Raw genomic sequence first — 19,187 nt, 5'->3', positions numbered from 1 at the left:
GGCCGCGTAGCCAAGATGCCAATCGCTTACGCTCCGTAGCGATCGAAACGCAACTGTCACTGTCGCACTAATATGAAAGAGTGATAGAGAGACATAATGCTTTTCGTTGTCGAAGCGATAGCGATTGTAACCTTGGCTAGGCCGGCTGTCTCGTTGTCAATGAGCAGCGAAACGAAAAACAAAACGTTTATAAATTAACTAAATTGAGATCAATAGCGCTGAAATCAAGGGCTCCCAAGCCATATACCAGTAAAAAAAAAAAAGATAAAAATCAGTTTATTCAAGTAGGATCTGTTGGATCGCTTTTGCATCGTCAATGTCTACATTTTATGTTAAACATGCACAGTTACAATAAATTTAATTAAAAGGAATGTCAAGAAAATCGCAAATAAGAATAAATACATTACAATTTGGAACTGATGAAAGGAAAGTACCTACTTAATACTAAACGCCACATGACAACATTCACGTAATATCTCGTATTCTTATTTCTCCAGTTAACCAGAAAATGTTGTCCGCAAGTATTTACCATAATAGAATCAAAAAGTTAAATGAAATATTTGACTTACCGATCCCACCTCGCCCTCAGCCCAGCGCTCGTAGGCGCGCTCCCTCTTCAGCCACTCCTGGTACTTGTACCACCACTCCTCCCATTTCACGTAGTCGCTCAGCGTTAAACCTGTCGAAAGACATTTCATATTAGTTCTGCAAGCAGGGTTAGGAAACTAGAGCGTTCGGGTATTTTCGGCTCCGTTCGGCTTACGGCTCCGTTATTAGTTTTATGAATAAGGCCCAGTTGCACCATTCCACTAGCCCGGGGTTAACAGGTTAAACCGTTAACCCAGTGTCAAATTGTACTGATGACCATGGTAACTCCAAGTTTAACCGGTTAACCGTTAACCCAGTGTCAAATTGTACTGGTAACCATGGTAACTCCAAGTTTAACCGGTTAACCCCGGGTTAGTGAATGGTGCAAGTGGCCCTAAGAGGTTAAGTCTTATACCTCGCAGATATCCGCGTTTCTTGTAGTAGTCGTAGCGGACTCGCACGTCGTCCCAGGACGGCAGGCCTCCGGGGGCCGCCGCCAGCAGTTCCTCGGGGTAGCTGCCAACTGGGGCAGCTTCTAGGCCTCTGTAACAAATATAGAAGAATAAGAGTTATTTACAAATAATTTTGAATCCATAATAGCAAAGATCTATGAAGTGTATAAGAAAAATCACTACACCTTAAAACAAATTCCCCCGCCGCGTTTGTCTGTTTGTGTTTGAATGTTTGTTCGCGATAAACTCAAAAACTACTGAACAGATTTTCATGCGGTATTCACCTATCAATAGAGTGATTCTTGGTCGGAGCCGAAGCCGGGGCGGGTCGCTAGTAAAGTCTAAGAAAAAAAAAGGCCTCGGAAAATCAATAAAAAATTATGCTCGAAATATGATGCCATACCTATACTCGTGTAGATGGCACCGTTTGATATTTAACAATTTTAACACAACCTGTCACTGAAAGAATCCTGTGTTGAAAGACGGCAGTAAATTTACTACGACAAAACGCCTCTATACTAAATTCTCTTTGATAATAGCAAAAAGAATAGATAGTATAGAGGGGTCCTGTCATTGTAAATTTACTGCCATCTATCGACACACGATTAAAACTCAAAATGAAAACGTATAAAGTTATCAAAAAATGTATATATATGGATAAATGATTTTATTATTTTTATATCATTTTGATCCATGTTCATTCACTAATATCTATGTGTTAAAATTGTTAAATATGAAACGGTGTCGTCACACCATCTAGCCGAGGATAGGCTAAAGGTGTGTATGCCATCTATTCGAGAATGACTTTTGCTTCAATTCCGAGGCACGTTTTTTCCTTAGACTTTATTCGTCTTATACGAAGTTAGATATGTCTTTGATAATAGTAACGGTACACAGGTCGGGTTGCACAACGCACAAGCTACCAAGGCTCTTGTTCAGCTGGTATATAACATGACTCACGGGTAGGGCTCCGCGGCCGGCTCGGGCGCTCCGTCGGGCCGCTCTATGCGCACGTGCAGCGCGCTGTCGCGGCGCGTGATGCGCATATTCTCAAGCCACAATGTTCAGCTGGTATATAACATGACTCACGGGTAGGGCTCCGCGGCCGGCTCGGGCGCTCCGTCGGGCCGCTCTATGCGCACGTGCAGCGCGCTGTCGCGGCGCGTGATGCGCATATTCTCAAGCCACAATGTTCAGCTGGTATATAACATGACTCACGGGTAGGGCTCCGCGGCCGGCTCGGGCGCTCCGTCGGGCCGCTCTATGCGCACGTGCAGCGCGCTGTCGCGGCGCGTGATGCGCATATTCTCAAGCCACAATGTTCAGCTGGTATATAACATGACTCACGGGTAGGGCTCCGCGGCCGGCTCGGGCGCTCCGTCGGGCCGCTCTATGCGCACGTGCAGCGCGCTGTCGCGGCGCGTGATGCGCATATTCTCAAGCCACAATGTTCAGCTGGTATATAACATGACTCACGGGTAGGGCTCCGCGGCCGGCTCGGGCGCTCCGTCGGGCCGCTCTATGCGCACGTGCAGCGCGCTGTCGCGGCGCGTGATGCGCATATTCTCAAGCCACAATGTTCAGCTGGTATATAACATGACTCACGGGTAGGGCTCCGCGGCCGGCTCGGGCGCTCCGTCGGACCGCTCTATGCGCACGTGCAGCGCGCTGTCGCGGCGCGTGATGCGCATATTCTCAAGCCACAATGTTCAGCTGGTATATAACATGACTCACGGGTAGGGCTCCGCGGCCGGCTCGGGCGCTCCGTCGGGCCGCTCTATGCGCACGTGCAGCGCGCTGTCGCGGCGCGTGATGCGCATATTCTCAAGCCACAATGTTCAGCTGGTATATAACATGACTCACGGGTAGGGCTCCGCGGCCGGCTCGGGCGCTCCGTCGGGCCGCTCTATGCGCACGTGCAGCGCGCTGTCGCGGCGCGTGATGCGCATATTCTCAAGCCACAATGTTCAGCTGGTATATAACATGACTCACGGGTAGGGCTCCGCGGCCGGCTCGGGCGCTCCGTCGGGCCGCTCTATGCGCACGTGCAGCGCGCTGTCGCGGCGCGTGATGCGCATATTCTCAAGCCACAATGTTCAGCTGGTATATAACATGACTCACGGGTAGGGCTCCGCGGCCGGCTCGGGCGCTCCGTCGGGCCGCTCTATGCGCACGTGCAGCGCGCTGTCGCGGCGCGTGATGCGCATATTCTCAAGCCACAATGTTCAGCTGGTATATAACATGACTCACGGGTAGGGCTCCGCGGCCGGCTCGGGCGCTCCGTCGGGCCGCTCTATGCGCACGTGCAGCGCGCTGTCGCGGCGCGTGATGCGCATATTCTCAAGCCACAATGTTCAGCTGGTATATAACATGACTCACGGGTAGGGCTCCGCGGCCGGCTCGGGCGCTCCGTCGGGCCGCTCTATGCGCACGTGCAGCGCGCTGTCGCGGCGCGTGATGCGCATATTCTCAAGCCACAATGTTCAGCTGGTATATAACATGACTCACGGGTAGGGCTCCGCGGCCGGCTCGGGCGCTCCGTCGGGCCGCTCTATGCGCACGTGCAGCGCGCTGTCGCGGCGCGTGATGCGCATATTCTCAAGCCACAATGTTCAGCTGGTATATAACATGACTCACGGGTAGGGCTCCGCGGCCGGCTCGGGCGCTCCGTCGGGCCGCTCTATGCGCACGTGCAGCGCGCTGTCGCGGCGCGTGATGCGCATATTCTCAAGCCACAATGTTCAGCTGGTATATAACATGACTCACGGGTAGGGCTCCGCGGCCGGCTCGGGCGCTCCGTCGGGCCGCTCTATGCGCACGTGCAGCGCGCTGTCGCGGCGCGTGATGCGCATATTCTCAAGCCACAATGTTCAGCTGGTATATAACATGACTCACGGGTAGGGCTCCGCGGCCGGCTCGGGCGCTCCGTCGGGCCGCTCTATGCGCACGTGCAGCGCGCTGTCGCGGCGCGTGATGCGCATATTCTCAAGCCACAATGTTCAGCTGGTATATAACATGACTCACGGGTAGGGCTCCGCGGCCGGCTCGGGCGCTCCGTCGGGCCGCTCTATGCGCACGTGCAGCGCGCTGTCGCGGCGCGTGATGCGCATATTCTCAAGCCACAATGTTCAGCTGGTATATAACATGACTCACGGGTAGGGCTCCGCGGCCGGCTCGGGCGCTCCGTCGGGCCGCTCTATGCGCACGTGCAGCGCGCTGTCGCGGCGCGTGATGCGCATATTCTCAAGCCACAATGTTCAGCTGGTATATAACATGACTCACGGGTAGGGCTCCGCGGCCGGCTCGGGCGCTCCGTCGGGCCGCTCTATGCGCACGTGCAGCGCGCTGTCGCGGCGCGTGATGCGCATATTCTCAAGCCACAATGTTCAGCTGGTATATAACATGACTCACGGGTAGGGCTCCGCGGCCGGCTCGGGCGCTCCGTCGGGCCGCTCTATGCGCACGTGCAGCGCGCTGTCGCGGCGCGTGATGCGCATATTCTCAAGCCACAATGTTCAGCTGGTATATAACATGACTCACGGGTAGGGCTCCGCGGCCGGCTCGGGCGCTCCGTCGGGCCGCTCTATGCGCACGTGCAGCGCGCTGTCGCGGCGCGTGATGCGCATATTCTCAAGACGGGCGCTACGGTCGGCGGACCATTGGGCCATCTTGCCGAAACGCTCCGACAGGGTTAACCTACGGAATAAATAATAACATCAGACTAGGGTTAGACCAAACTAAGTTTGCAGCGATTTTGATAGCCTAGACCAGCGGTCGGCTACCTTTTAGCAGCCAAGGGCCACATAGAAGTTGACGCGGGCCGCACTTTGTTAATATTTGTGACTTTATCAGACATTGTCGTTTATCAATATTACATACAAAATAGCCAGGGAGGCTCGCGGGCCGCAAGGGAGAGGTTCGCGGGCCGCCTGTTGCCGACCGCTGTTCTAGACTGTGCAAGTGTTATTTAGCAAAGCGATGGTGGCCGAGTGTATATGACGTCCGACTTTCCATCCGGAGGTCGCGGGTTCAAACTCCGGCTTGTACCAATGAGTTATTCGGAACTTATGCACGAAATATCATTTGATATTTAATTTACCACTAGCTTTTCGGTGAAGGAAAACATCGTGAGGAAACCTGCATACATCTGCGAAGAAATTTAAGGGTGTATGTGAAGTCTTTTCAGATGAAAAAAGGCGCAAAATAATTTTTTTTATGAGAGGACAATCCTTCGCGCCTACATCGCTGTCGCTATCGTTGAGGGCCGCGTCTCCTCTCTCCCTCGCGCCCTCACGCCGTCTCCCTCGCACTCACCTCTGCGGTTGCTCCGAGCTGGCATCAGACTCGCTATCGCTGTCACTATCGTTGAGAGCAGCGGCGATGGCCGCGGGCGACACGCCGCGTCTCCTCTCTCCCTCGCGCGGGTCGCGTGGCTCGCGCCGTCTCTCTCCCTCACGCTTGATCTGCGTGGCAGGGATGGGGGCCGCGGGGGGGCGGTTGACGGCCATCTGAGACCGCTGCCATTCTAACACCTGAGAACAATTATAATTAGGTTCAAAACCAGCCAACCCTGCGATTCCCTTTGACGCGTGCCCAAAAAACAACTGACATCTCACGGGTCACGGGTCGGGGTGGGGGACTTGTAACCATTGTTACCAATAAACTTTCATTTTCATTTTTTTCATTTTGTCGCGGGTAGCAGGCGATGATAGACGATGACAGGCGAGGACTGCCGAATATGCCCTCTACACGTGCCTGCCAGTCATTCTATCATCGCTGATAATGTAGAGGAGCCATAAACGTCGACACTCTCAAGGCAATCAACATTTATAGGGCCCGTTGAATTAGAACTATGAAATTTGGCAAGTAATAACTCAATTGGCAATTACAAGTACAGGGAAAAATCTCAACTCTCAAAATTTCTAAAAAAATAAAAATGTACAGAAGTCCCGACTCGCATTTGGCCGGTTTTAACAGCAGTCGCGACCCGCGATACTCTCATACTCGTGCGTGTCCCGTCGGGTTGGTCAACGACACCTACTCGTAACTCGTGAGGCCCTGGTACTTGTGTAGCGCTAAATTCAATTTTTAGACAGTTTTTTCTTGATTTTGGCCACTGTAGCTTATGGATATTTCATTGCAAGTTTGAGAAAAGCACTATACAAATCTCGGCGGGAAACGGGGTTGCGGGCCGCGTTTGCAGAGCTGGCCTCACTACGCTCGGCCGTCTATATCTACTTGGCCTGCAACTCTTCGTTTCCCTGCCTCTATGGTAAAGAAATATGATCATTTTCATTTTATTTTCAATGTAGTATAGCAGACGATGCGTACCTTCTCCTCCCGGGTGCGCTTGCTGGCCTCCCTGGCTTTGAGCAGCTCGCGGGTGGGCTGCACGGCGCGCGCCGCCGACGCGGGCGCACGCTTGGCCGGCAAGGGCGGCGCCCCGGGCCTGTGGAACAATAGTTTTTTTTTATAAAAAAAAAATATTTTGGTTTTATTTTTTTTAATTAGTCTACTTTGGTGTCCCAGTCTCACTGCTGGGCAAAGGCCTCCCCTCGTTTTCTCCACTCGACCCTGTTTTTAAACGACTTGCTGACTGTACCTTTCAAGAGGCACCTGTCCATCGAGACAATTTTAACAAACCTGTACACAATTAGGTCGCGTTGTTTTATCACAGAGTTCCTACAGCCATCTCAAATGTCAGATCACATCAGATCAGCTCGATGGTACTATAATATTGCTTGTTGCGAAGTTTCAGCTCAATCGAATAATTGGAAGTGGAAGCATGCAAGATTTGACCCGAAAATACTTTTTTTTTATTTATTATATACTGATCGGCGATTGGCTCTAGTCACACCTGATGGAAAGTGAAGACAGAGCCTAAAATGGAGCTCACCGGTTCAGTAATAGCCTATTCACTCTAGCTTTAAAGAGACCGAGGTCATATTTCTCAGGGAATACAGATGACGGGAGCGCATTCCATTCCTTAGCCGTCCTTACCAAAAATGAGGAGGCAAATCGTTTTGTGCGGACAAATGGGATATTAACCACGAACGGGTGCATTCGCTCCCCGCGCCTGGACGTCCGATGATGGAAAGGGGAAGGTGGGATCAGGTCATGCAGCTCTTGTGCGCACTCTCCAGAATGTATCCGATAGAACACCGATAGACATGCGACTCGTCGGCGATGATCGAGGCTCTGTAACTTTGATTTGACAGCTGGGTCGTCGCCTAAAAGTCTATGAGCCCGGCGCTCTATTGAGTCCAGGGCCGCCAGCTGATACTTGGCGGAACCGTCCCAAAGGTGGCAGCAGTATTCCATGCACGAGCGGACATGTGCTTGGTATAGGGAGAGAAGCTGACTCGGCGTGAAGTACCGCCTCACCTTAAATAGGACACCAAGTTTCTTGGCAGCAGTTTTAGCCCTGGACTCAATAGTCGACCCGAACATACACACAAACATTACAAGTTAAATAAAAACTTGTAAAACACTCACGGTGGCTTAGCTCCTTTAGGTCCAGGCGGCGGTCCGGTCGGTTTCTTGTTCTTGGCCGAGCACACCGAGCAGGACTCGTCCGAACAGCTGCTCCCAGACGACCCGGATCCTGATGACTGTTAAATAAAATATAATGTTTAGCATTAGTTCAGTTTCTGAGTTCCTTCTTTGCCACATTGGGATGAATGAATATGTGGCAGGCATTTTGTAAGAATCCGCCGTTTGTAAAATGCCGAAGGCAAATTGTAAACGGGCCGCATTATGTAAAATACCTTATGATATTAATAGCGCCGTTTGTTATTTGCCGCGGCATTTAGGTCGAATTAGTTCTTTAATTTACTACGCGTGTAAACTATGAAAAACCCTGGGGTGTCCATCAAAAACGTGAAGCCGTTTGTAAATTGACGAAGTCGTTTGCAAATGGCGGATTCTTACAATTTGCCTGCGACAGATACATTCCGTGTAGGTTCATTGGAGCAGCTCGGTCGGTGAAGACGTGCCTCGCACGAGGCAATGCGGTCGAGGCACGTCTTTATAGACCGAGCTGCTTTGCGCGGCCTACCTTAAACCTTAAAAGTAGTATACGTATTATTATAAAATGCATCTTAAACCTAAAAACACACAATTATGGCTGCGGTGCAGTTCACAACCCCGCAGTGTCAGGGGGTGTCAGGTGGCTTTGTACAATGGGTACTCAGGCGATTCGCATAAATTTGTTTCTAATGCCAAGCCCTGCTGAAGCGTCAACTCAGGTTTCACAATACGTAATCCGTAGAAAGTTACGAGTTTAAATAATTAACCGAATCAGGCGTTACTTTGCGTGGCTGAGCCGTTAAGGTGCATTACCTAAAAGCGGTTACAATACAACGGAAGCCCACCTTTCTAGGATCCGGCGGCGACGGCGGCCTCGCAGCCGGCGGCGGCGCGGGTCTCGGCCGCGCGCGTCGCACGTCCGCCGCGTCGCGTCTGTCGCGCACGTCGCGAGTGTCGCGCGCGTCGCGGGCGTCGCGAGTGTCGCGGGTGTCGCGGGTGTCGCGCGCGTCACGGGCGTCGCGTGCGTCACGCGGGCGGGGCGGGGGAGAGCGAGGGCGCGGCGAGCGGCGGCGGCCGCCGAGCGGGAGCGGGCTGCGTCTGGAAGCGAGAGTATAGTGAGAACGTACGTATGTGCATATACGTACATAAACTTAACCCTCAAATGAATTTTAGTTCCAGAAAAAATTAGTTGTTCCATTCCAACCTGGGTGATCGCCTGGGGCTCCGGCGCGGCGAGCGGGCGTGGTCGGCGCGGCGCGGCGGCGGCGAGCGCGAGCGCCGCGGCGGGCTGCGCGAGCGCCGGGACAGCGGCGGCGGCGACCTGCGCAAAAATAACGTGAGGCGTCAGAAAACTGACAATTTTTATAATCGTCTACCACAGCGAGGGAAACAGGCTCCGTACGGAGTCCGTTTAACCAGGCGTGACTCACTCCGCGATCTCGTCGCGTCGCTACAAGTATATGCAGCCCACACCAATTTTGGTGTCTAGCCATAGTAGTTGCCGCTCACCACTACGGAACGGACGCCTTCTCACGCCTGCGCTACCTAGCGGTCATATCTGTCGTAATAGACGCGTTTTGTTAGAGAATGAATCTTCCGTACCTAGTACTATTATTTATTCTGTGGTTTAACTCGCAATGGCGAACTATATAGTTGTATATGTACAGCAATTCTGCATCTGTCAATTATTTTATGACCTTAGACGATAATTACATATTTTCTAAATGAGTAATTCTTAAACACGCCTTGGTAGCACACCTGATGACTGGCATGTGTTGGGATCAATACATGTTTCTTGTATACCCATCAAATTTCAGAATATACGTAGTTTACTACCATATGACGATCCTGCCAATCCAAACAAAAAATTATTGATTTTATCAGTTTTTTTAGTCTTTTCTAAAATCTATATTAAATCATACTCCTATGTAGAGCCCGTCACATGGCGACCCTAGCAGCCCGAATGCTGGTTTTTGAATCGTAAGGTCATTAACACAGATATCTAACCATTCGTGAACCTTATATCAACACTAACAAATTTCAATAAAATTTTCAAGAGCACTTAAATTCTAATAATTAAATAATGAAAAAATTCAAACGCAGTTCATATTCTTTCATAGCAGCTGTGGTTAATACACATCAAAATTGTATAATAATATTATCCTATAAAGTTATTATCCAGAGAGAAAAATGGGGACTACTTTTGTATGAAGAAGCAGTCATCCATTTTAGTCTTAAGATCCATCAAATGGCCCGTCAGTACCTGGAGCGCCTGGCGGGGGAACGGGAGCGGCGCGGGGAGGGGGACCGCGAGCCGTCCAAGTACAACTGCTTGTAGCCCGTGTGGCGCCATCTGCAGAATATTCCGCGCAACTTAGCCCTCAGTCTAGGTAAAGCTAAACCTCTCTATCTCTCTTACACATTCGAGCGATAAAGAGGCAGATAACTAAATTTCGACTTTCACGTTTCCCGGTAGGCCCTTTGTAAACAAACCGCCTTTGATGCATCAATGTCATATTTTATTATCTGTGAAAAATTCTCAACAGTACAAGGCACATTATGTACTTATAAAAGTTACTCTATGGTTTAGGTGCTAGTGCTGCACTCTGGTGGCAGAACATTGCAGTAATACCCCCTATTGCAAGGGTCAAAAGGTTAAATCTGTGAGGGCAAACTAAGGGTAGTTTGCCCTCACAGATTTAACCTTTTGACCGCCGAAGGCGTCGACTAACGCGCGCGGCTAGCCCTATATCAACCTTCGTGCATTATCAAGGCTCACGATGTCGGGTCGCGCACGATAGGCGTAGCGTTCAAAGGGTTAATTTATAAACACAAGACATCCTCCAGACTGAGCATAGTAGCTCTACCCCCTTTGCCACAAATACGGTAGTTTTACTCCATTTTCGAGTCGAAAGTGTCTTTGTGTGACGTCCGTGTATTTGAACGGACCAATCACGGCACGGGACCTCGCTCACCTCGTCCCCCGCACCCCCGTATTTTAGGCAGAATCGGTTTCATGAAATAATTGCTGTAAACTCGGTCTAGAGGATTCCTAGTCTATGTTTATAAAGCACTGTGTTAGCTACACATCGCACCGTGTTTTTACCGTCCCCCTCCTAGATTAGACTGACAGGACAGCTTAAACATAACATGTTGTAAATCGTACTAAGGTCATAAAATAATGTCTGGAGCTAAAATAAATAAAGTGTGATGTTAGTTTCCTAAACTAAAAGTTATCTTTGTGTTATTTTATCATAAACCATTTAAGCTAGTTTTAAGGTTTGTATCTATGGGTCACTAGTTTCCTGAAATAAACTTTTGCATTCTTTTTTTTTTGGTCTGACTTTTATACTTACAAATGTATTTAAAAACCAAAGGGATTAATATAAGAAATTACTTAATTAAAAGCATTCATGCTGAAGTCAACGTCTGTTTATGATTTGAACTTAAAATAAATAATAGCTGATTTTGATGGCGAAAGTAAAAATACGATGCAATGTGAAAAAAGCAAAGCACAATAAAACAGACGGTGAGAGATGATCGTTTGACCCATATCAAAGTAAGTTACGCTTAGTAGCGAATATATCAGTGTCAAACTCGTGGTAAGGCTATAAGAGTGTAAAACTTAAAATGACGTGACATGTAAGTCTCGCAAAATTGCCAAACAATGAAATAGGTTAATGATTTTCCTAATGCAAATCGCTAGCTCAATATTACAAAGTTCTATGTTACATTTTCAAGATAGTTGAAAATCGAATTAATGTCACAATGTTCAAATTTCAGTTTGATAAAAGTGAAACATAGAACCCCAGGCCAGGGGGGCGAAACTTAAAAGAGGGGTACCTTATACATGGAAACTAGCGCAGTCAGCGTTATGTTTACAGCAAACATTTCCTCACCTGATGCTTCCATATAAATCAACTAGATGGTGTCACAGCAGAAAAACATGTTTGCTCCTTTGTCTGTGGTGTCTTAAAAAACACGCATCCAGGCCATAATTGTTAAAAAGAAAAAAACTTTGTCTTTGCATTTTTATCACAAATTCCGTTTCAAGTATGAAACGTTTAAAATTTTCAGTAATTTAGGTACCTCACATTTTTTAATCGTTTTAATATAATTGTATTTATATTAAAATAATATAATCGTTTTTATTAAGAACAACTAACTAAATAGTTTCGCCAAGTGCCTTACGTGAAAGGAAACGTTAAAACAAAAAACATAGTAACCGTCAAACTATAAAAGTCAAACAGAAGATTCTAATTTTTTGGAATTTTAATTAATAATTTAAAGTATAATCACTATAAATTGATGAAAATGAGTGCGCCTGGGAGAAAGAAACGTTATTGCCTTTTCGGCTGTGCGAATTAAAACAACATGACTCCAAAACGCATCAATGCTTCGTGGCTCGTGCTAGCTAGTCAATTTTAAGTCCAAGTTTTAATAGCGCATTTGTATTATTTCGAACTAATTTACTATAATAAGTGGAACCCTTAGAAAATATTTTTTTGGTTTGTTACGCATGTAAGTAATGAAAAATAAATGATATTTTTACACATCGTGTTTTTACTTTTACGACTAAAATATTCTTTGGTATGAACATTTATAAAATACTGGTCTAGGAAGTAAATCGTCACTGAATAAATAGGTAGTACATAATATATTGGCGCCTTTTTCCTTGACCGTGTACAGTGCACTACAATGAGGTGTATTCATTTTTCACGTGATTGCTTTGCAAGAACGTGAAAGAATGGAACCCTCATTGTAGTTCACTGTAAACGGTCAAGGAAAAAGGCGCCATAGTCTTTATTACTATGCATGTGTGCCACGCACACATACGTAAAGGTTTGTAACAAAAATCTGCTAGGAGCGTTAGTGTCGACGTTTTTTGACATTTACTCGCGAGTTGGCTCTCTTTTACTATACATATATTATTATACTCTTTGCCCCAGGCCCTGTAGCCGCCCCTTTCTCAGCACCCATCATATTGACTACATTTTGAGTTATTTCTTGTTATCAACAGCGAATTTTTTGTCACAATTTGCCGCCCCTAATATCTCGCCGCCCTAGGCCCGGGCTTACTGGGCCTTAGGGCAAATCCGCCACTGCATAAAACCCTGTAATATTGGGCCAGCGAAATATTAGTGGACACGGTACCTGTTCGGGTCCTTCTCTTCAACCTGTAGCAGCTTCCGGTCCCAGCTGCCAGGTGACGCCTGGCGCGCCCTTTTCATCACGTTGTCTATCTCCTTGCGGCGTCCGGCCGGATTCGATGGATCTGGATAAAATATTTTAATGAGAAATCATCGTTATTTAATAATGTTTTATGCAGAAACGTCTGCAAGATACAATGCTTAGGAAACGAATCGTGGAGAAATTCGTCTCAGCCAATTACAACCTTTACACATCAGAGTCAAAATTTCAAATCTAATAAAATAGGTAGGTATATCCAGATCCAGTGGCAGTCTTTTCTTCGTTTTTTCATCTGGACCTTTCTTATCTTGGCGCTTATGAACGCCAAATCCAGCCACGCCGGCTCTAACCCTACACCTCTGACCAGAGAAGATTTAAATACCTTCTAAATTGTAGGAGGGTATCTCAATATCGGACTGGCAAGAAACTGAGTGGGACACATCTTTTCGTAATGTAACGTAAAAACACGTAACGCGAGGTCTACAGTTCACAGCGCCACTAGTTTATTTGGGGATAAACCGCCAGCATGAGCACGATTGCATGGCTAACTGACATGAAGCGCTAAAGCTCACCAGTTATCCTGGAGTGCTGCGGATTCCGATCCATGTGAAGCCGGTTCTTGGAGGCGGCCTCCGCGGCGCGGGACACCGACCCGTTGCGCCGGGAGCTCGACATCCTGACACACGGACAAATTGTGTTAAAACATTCTTATATCATAAAATTTTTATATAAACATATTAGTTAGATATTGGTGTGTGTTGTGTTTCTATACTGACAAAACAATGACTTCACCATTGCTGAGAAAAGTACAATAAATTGGGTTGGCAACTGTCAAAGGTTTGCATAGAAGGCGCCATCATAGTTTTTCGCCTTTGCTATGAGCTTTGGCTTAAAAGGCTGGCATCTGGGTCATAAAATTCTATAAAAAAAAAATTGACACAATTCTAGGAATTTACAGGGCAAGCTATAAAGGCACCATCTGCTTAATACTTCGACCGGCCAACCCCATTGTCAGGTGACACTTGTCAAGCTGGTGAAATAGTGTATATATTCTCTAGGAATAAAGTAACCTTGTCTGGGTCATATTGGCGGAGCATTATAGTGATAAAGCTGTAAAGCCATATCACTACACCTTATAAAACAAAGTCCTCCGCCACATCTGTCTGTTAGTGTTTGTATGTTTGTGATAAACTCAAAAACTACTGAACGGCTTTCACATATAAATAGAGTGATCCTTGAGGAAGGTTTAGGTGTATAATTTGTTAGCCCATGTGAAGCCGGGACGGGTAGCTAGTTCTTAATAACCCCAGACAGCACAAACAATTCTAAATGTCAACAGTTCTAAAAATAGGTAATCCACAAGCAAGTTTTTGTGATATTACTAAATTGCATACTAATGTTCATAATATTGCAGAATAAGTATTCTCATTTAAAATGATGATTATGTGAACTTTTTTATACTAGATTGCTCTTTTTAAGTTAGTGCTGTGGTGGAATAATTTAATTTAATAGTTATCCCAAAATTAGTTATAAATATGGTGCATTAAGAGCGCTCTTACAAGAAAAGTCGAAATAATGCAAAATTGATGATACTAGTCGACGAAATTCAGGACTTTGCGCTCATTATTAGAAACAATGAGTACTTGTTCCAGTAAAAGCGTCTTCTTATCTTTATAAATAGCGTTGTAAATATTAGAAAAAGGACTTATTAAATTAGTAATGATTTTTTTTCTGATGGTCGTTTCCGAAAAACCCCGTGAAGCACTGAATGGCGAGCTCTTATTTGGAAATGTTGAGAATTTTACTCTGCTAAACCTGGCTATTTTGTATTACTAATACCCTGTACTTTAGGCATATCAAACTATATTTTTCCTACATACCTTTGAGAAAGAGAAAATCAAAGTAAAACGAACTCGATTTTCTCTCCGAAACAAGTGTCAATTCCTACGAAAATCTACTTAATATCGAAGTCATTTTCATACTCAAGCAATCTGCAACCTTTGCTTATACTGTTGGTATACATTAGTGTTTATGAAATTCTACTATAATTTTTTGGCAATTTTTTGAAAACTACTCTATATTACCGATAACGCGCGCTGCGCCAGCTCAGTGCCGCGGCAGAGCTTGTAGAGGCAGGACGTGTGTCGGTCGGCTCCGCACATTTTCAACGGCGACGACGAGGTTTTTTATCATTGTGTGCGGCGGGCGCCGTGTAAAACGCTATACTGTGTGCGTGTAAACCGCAACGAGAGACTTTGATCCTAGCACTGTTTTTATAGTATTATAATTTATAATGGTACAGTTTAATAAACTACCGGACAGGATTAAAAATATTTGAAACGACCTGACATTCTATATGTATTTATTTGACTCAAGATAGTACTCAGGGTCTGATGATGGAGCCGGAAGGTGGTCACCGGTACCAATCAACCATGCAACTAAACCACTTCGTGTTTAGGCTCGTTTTATTCATCTCAACAAGATCTTTGACACAAGATAGTACTCAGGGTCTGATGATGGAGCCGGAAGGTGGTCACCGGTACCAATCAACCATGCAACTAAACCACTTCGTGTTTGGGCTCGTTTGATTCGGCTCAACAAGATCTTTGACTTAAGATAGTACTCAGGGTCTGATGATGGAGCCGGAAGGTGGTCACCAGTACCAATCAACAATGCAACTAAACCACTTCGTGTTTAGGCTCGTTTTATTCGTCTCAACAAGATCTTTGACTTAAGATAGTACTCAGGGTCTGATGATGGAGCCGGAAGGTGGTCACCGGTACCAATCAACCCTGCAACTAAACCACTTCGTGTTTGGGCTCGTTTGATTCGTCTCAACAAGATCTTTGGCACAAGATAATACTCAGGGTCTGATGATGGAGCCGGAAGGTGGTCACCGGTACCAATCAACCATGCAACTAAACCACTTCGTGTTTAGGCTCGTTTGATTCGTCTCAACAAGATCTTTGACACAAGATAGTACTCAGGGTCTGATGATGGAGCCGGCAGGTGGTCACCGGTACCAATCAACCATGCCACTAAACCACTTCGTGTTTAGGCTCGTTTTATTCGTTTCTATAAGATCTTTGACACAAGATAGTACTCAGGGTCTGATGTTGGAGCCGGAAGGTGGTCACCGGTACCAATCAACCATGCAACTAAACCACTTCGTGTTTAGGTTCGTTTGATTCGTCTCAACAAGACCTTGGACACAAGATAGTACTCAGGATCTGATGATGGAGCTGGAAGGTGGCCACGGGTACCAGTCTACCATGTAACTGAACCACTTCGTGTTTGGGCTCGTTTGATTTGTCGCAACAAGATCTTTGACACAAGGTAGTACTGAGGGTCTGATGATGGATCCGGAAGGTGGTGACCGGTACCAATCAACCATGCAACTAAACCACTTCGTGTTTGGCTTCGTTCGATTTGTCGCAACAAGATGTTTGACACAAGGTAGTACTGAGGGTCTGATGATGGATCCGGAAGGTGGTCACCGGTACCAATCAACCATGCAACTAAACCACTTCGTGTTTGGCTTCGTTCGATTCGTCGCAACAAGATCTTTGACACAAGTTAGTACTCAGAGTCTGATGATGGAGCTGGACTGTGGCCACGGGTACCAGTCTACCATGTAACTGAACTACTTCGTGTTTGGGCTCGTTTGATTCGTCGCAATAAGATGTTTGACACAAGATACTACTCAGGGTCTGATGATGGAGCTGATGATGATAGACAGGTACCCGTCGCCACCTTCGCGCTCCATCATCAGACCCTGAGTACTACCTTGTGTCAAAGATCTTGTTGAGATGAATAAAACGTGCCTAAACACGAAGTGGTTTAGTTGCATGGTTGATTGGTACCGGTGACCACCTTCCGGCTCCAACATCAGACCCTGAGTACTATCTTGTGTCAAAGATCTTGTTGAAACGAATAAAACGAGCCTAAACACGAAGTGGTTTAGTTGCATGGTTGATTGGTACCGGTGACCACCTTCCAGCTCCATCATCAGACTCTGAGTATCACCTAGTGTCAAAGATCTTGTTGAGACGAATCAAACGAGCCCAAACACGAAGTTGTTTAGTTACATGATAGACTGGTACCCGTGGCCACCTTCCAGCTTCATCATCAGACCCTGTGTATCTTCAGTGTCAAAGATCTTGTTGAGACGAATCAAACGAGCCTAATCATGTTACTACATGGTTCATTGGTATCCGTGACCGCCTTAATCATCATCAGACCCTCAGTACCAGTTCGTTTTTAAACCCTCGTTGATACAAACTTTACAACCTATAGGTACCAAATGCAATGACGAAACATGTAAATAAGCGAGTAGGTACCTATAATTTATTTCGAGTAATATACCTTCATAAGTACGAGTATGGGGCTATTCATAAATTACGTCGTTTCAAATGGGAGGAGTGGGGGGGGGGGGGTCTGGACATCGGATGATGGTAACATGACGTTGGAGGAAACAGATTCATCCGAAGCTTGATTTTTGGATGATTTGAGGGGTGGGGAAGGTCAAAAATCGTCAAAAATAGATGACGTAATTTATGAACAGCCCCTATGTACATTTGCACTGCATTTAGTATTTTCGTACTTACCAAATAACAGTTTTAGAACTTTAAAAGTTAAGTACAGTTAGTGTTGTTATGGTTGATTTCAATATGCTTCGCGAAGGATCAAGAATGTTTAATCCATCATTGTAGTGCGAGTGTGGTAGAAGGGATCGGCATACTGAGCTCGCACGGCCTGCCGCAGCGCGTAAAATACCTAAACTCGCTCAACGCCGAAATGTAATAGCGCTCTTAATGAGGAAATTCCTGCAATGATATTAATAAAATAAGCACTGTGATATTTGTATAAAAAGAGAGGGTCTAAATAAAGGATTAAATTTAAGTTTTTGTGTAAATAATACAATATCTAAAGTTAAAAATGTGTAGGAATGTGTTAGCTATAAGAAAATAGGATTATGCTGTCACGCAAACAGATCTAAGGCCAAGAACAAAACAATGATGATACAACATTATATCAAACAACACTTTCCAACAACAATCAATGTTTTTATCAGATAATCCAGATAAAATATTACACCTGAGACACTTATCCGACTTTCTATTAACATTTAAGCATACAACATTTACTTAAGATGCCCTAATTACAAGAAAATCTAAATATACTTTCACAAGATGGCCGCCCAGTTATTGATCTGTCTTCTAAATGATTCAAGAGCTTACCTTGAGGATTCCGACCGAGGGTCGGAAGGAGCGAGGGCTCCAAACGCGCGCGACGCGAAGGGCGAAGCCCTGCCACGCGGCGGTCGCACGGCAGCCGGCGGCGCTGCAAGACAACCGACATACTTATCAAGCGGCGCGCGATGTTACGAACGCGAATGCCTCGCGAAAAAAGGCAACTACGCGGACCGAAAAAGCCCACGTGAGGCAAACATGCAGCCTCCGGGCGCTCGCGACGAGGCCTCACGGTATAGGCCGTACGCGATGCAGGATCACCTCCAGATTCCTTGGTATGCTTCCTTTCCTTGATTTCCTTGTAGCCAGGCTGCTGAACATCAAACATAATAAATCCACCTTAATTAATCACAATACAAAGTTACGAACCAGTAGTAATAAAACACCAAAACTTTTCACTGAAGTTCAATGATATTCCTCGCTGCAAGTCGCAAAATATGTATTACGCGACAGCGACACACCTTTCTCCATCAGAGACGGCCATTTTGTTTTTGCGATGCGAAATGCCGATTTCATTGACCTTTCTCTCGATACGTTTTGTTATCATCAGAATATAATATTTGTTTATTTTGTTTGCGTAAATTTGTTCTAATACTTCTGTTTTAAATACATACAAGTATATTTCTTAGTATTTATATTGTAACGTTTACGAAATCATTTAAACGTGTTATTAAAATGATTAAAATTATTTCTGGACTGCAAAATAATGCAAAAATTGAGTAGTAATGATTTTATTCACAGCAATAACAAAACGTAGCATGATGTCAGTGTTGCTAGCCCGGAATTTAAAAATGTGCCAGTTTTAAATCTTTTGTGCTAAAATTCTAAAGTGTACGGATAAGAATTTGCTAAAATTAAAGCTTTGGGTATGCAAAAAGTTATAAGTTTAGCATCTAGCATACTATGTTGGCATCCCTGCGGGCAATAGTTGCCAGCACATAATATTAAATTATTTTTTTTCAGTACAAGGTTAAAAAAAATAAAAATCGATGCTGGGTTTGGAACAAGTTCATCCCTGCATTTATGCTGCATTTCAAATTTCAACATAGGAATAGATTATATAAATAAATTCTCATTCCTTTATATATTTTTTTGATAGGTATAGTTTTCGATCCAGTCTGACAATGACAACTCTGTCGGCAAAAAGCAGTAACAACTTTTCATGGGGGGGCAAGTT

The 19,187-nt window shown here is 45.8% G+C and overlaps 1 protein-coding gene across 1 annotated transcript in view; it reads right to left on the bottom strand.

The window, feature by feature from the left end:
* LOC134803446 (serine/arginine repetitive matrix protein 1) overlaps positions 1 to 18,519 on the bottom strand; it is a 29,469-nt gene extending 10,950 nt beyond the window's left edge. Inside the window, exons 1-13 of the mRNA XM_063776263.1 lie at positions 18,380 to 18,519; positions 17,999 to 18,101; positions 13,331 to 13,434; positions 12,723 to 12,843; positions 9,832 to 9,921; positions 8,773 to 8,889; positions 8,414 to 8,666; positions 7,536 to 7,651; positions 6,372 to 6,489; positions 5,355 to 5,572; positions 4,581 to 4,736; positions 1,004 to 1,131; positions 570 to 679 (exon numbers count right to left, since the gene is read on the bottom strand). Of these exons, the coding sequence (XP_063632333.1) occupies positions 570 to 679; positions 1,004 to 1,131; positions 4,581 to 4,736; positions 5,355 to 5,572; positions 6,372 to 6,489; positions 7,536 to 7,651; positions 8,414 to 8,666; positions 8,773 to 8,889; positions 9,832 to 9,921; positions 12,723 to 12,843; positions 13,331 to 13,433 (1,530 nt within the window). The 5' untranslated portion in view covers position 13,434; positions 17,999 to 18,101; positions 18,380 to 18,519. The remainder of the gene's footprint in view (positions 1 to 569; positions 680 to 1,003; positions 1,132 to 4,580; positions 4,737 to 5,354; positions 5,573 to 6,371; positions 6,490 to 7,535; positions 7,652 to 8,413; positions 8,667 to 8,772; positions 8,890 to 9,831; positions 9,922 to 12,722; positions 12,844 to 13,330; positions 13,435 to 17,998; positions 18,102 to 18,379) is intronic.
* Between the last annotated feature and the right edge of the window lie 668 nt (positions 18,520 to 19,187).

Source organism: Cydia splendana, chromosome 26 (assembly GCF_910591565.1).
Source record: "Cydia splendana chromosome 26, ilCydSple1.2, whole genome shotgun sequence".
Taxonomy (NCBI): Eukaryota; Metazoa; Arthropoda; class Insecta; order Lepidoptera; family Tortricidae; genus Cydia; species Cydia splendana.
This window is presented reverse-complemented; position numbering and strand designations above follow the sequence as displayed.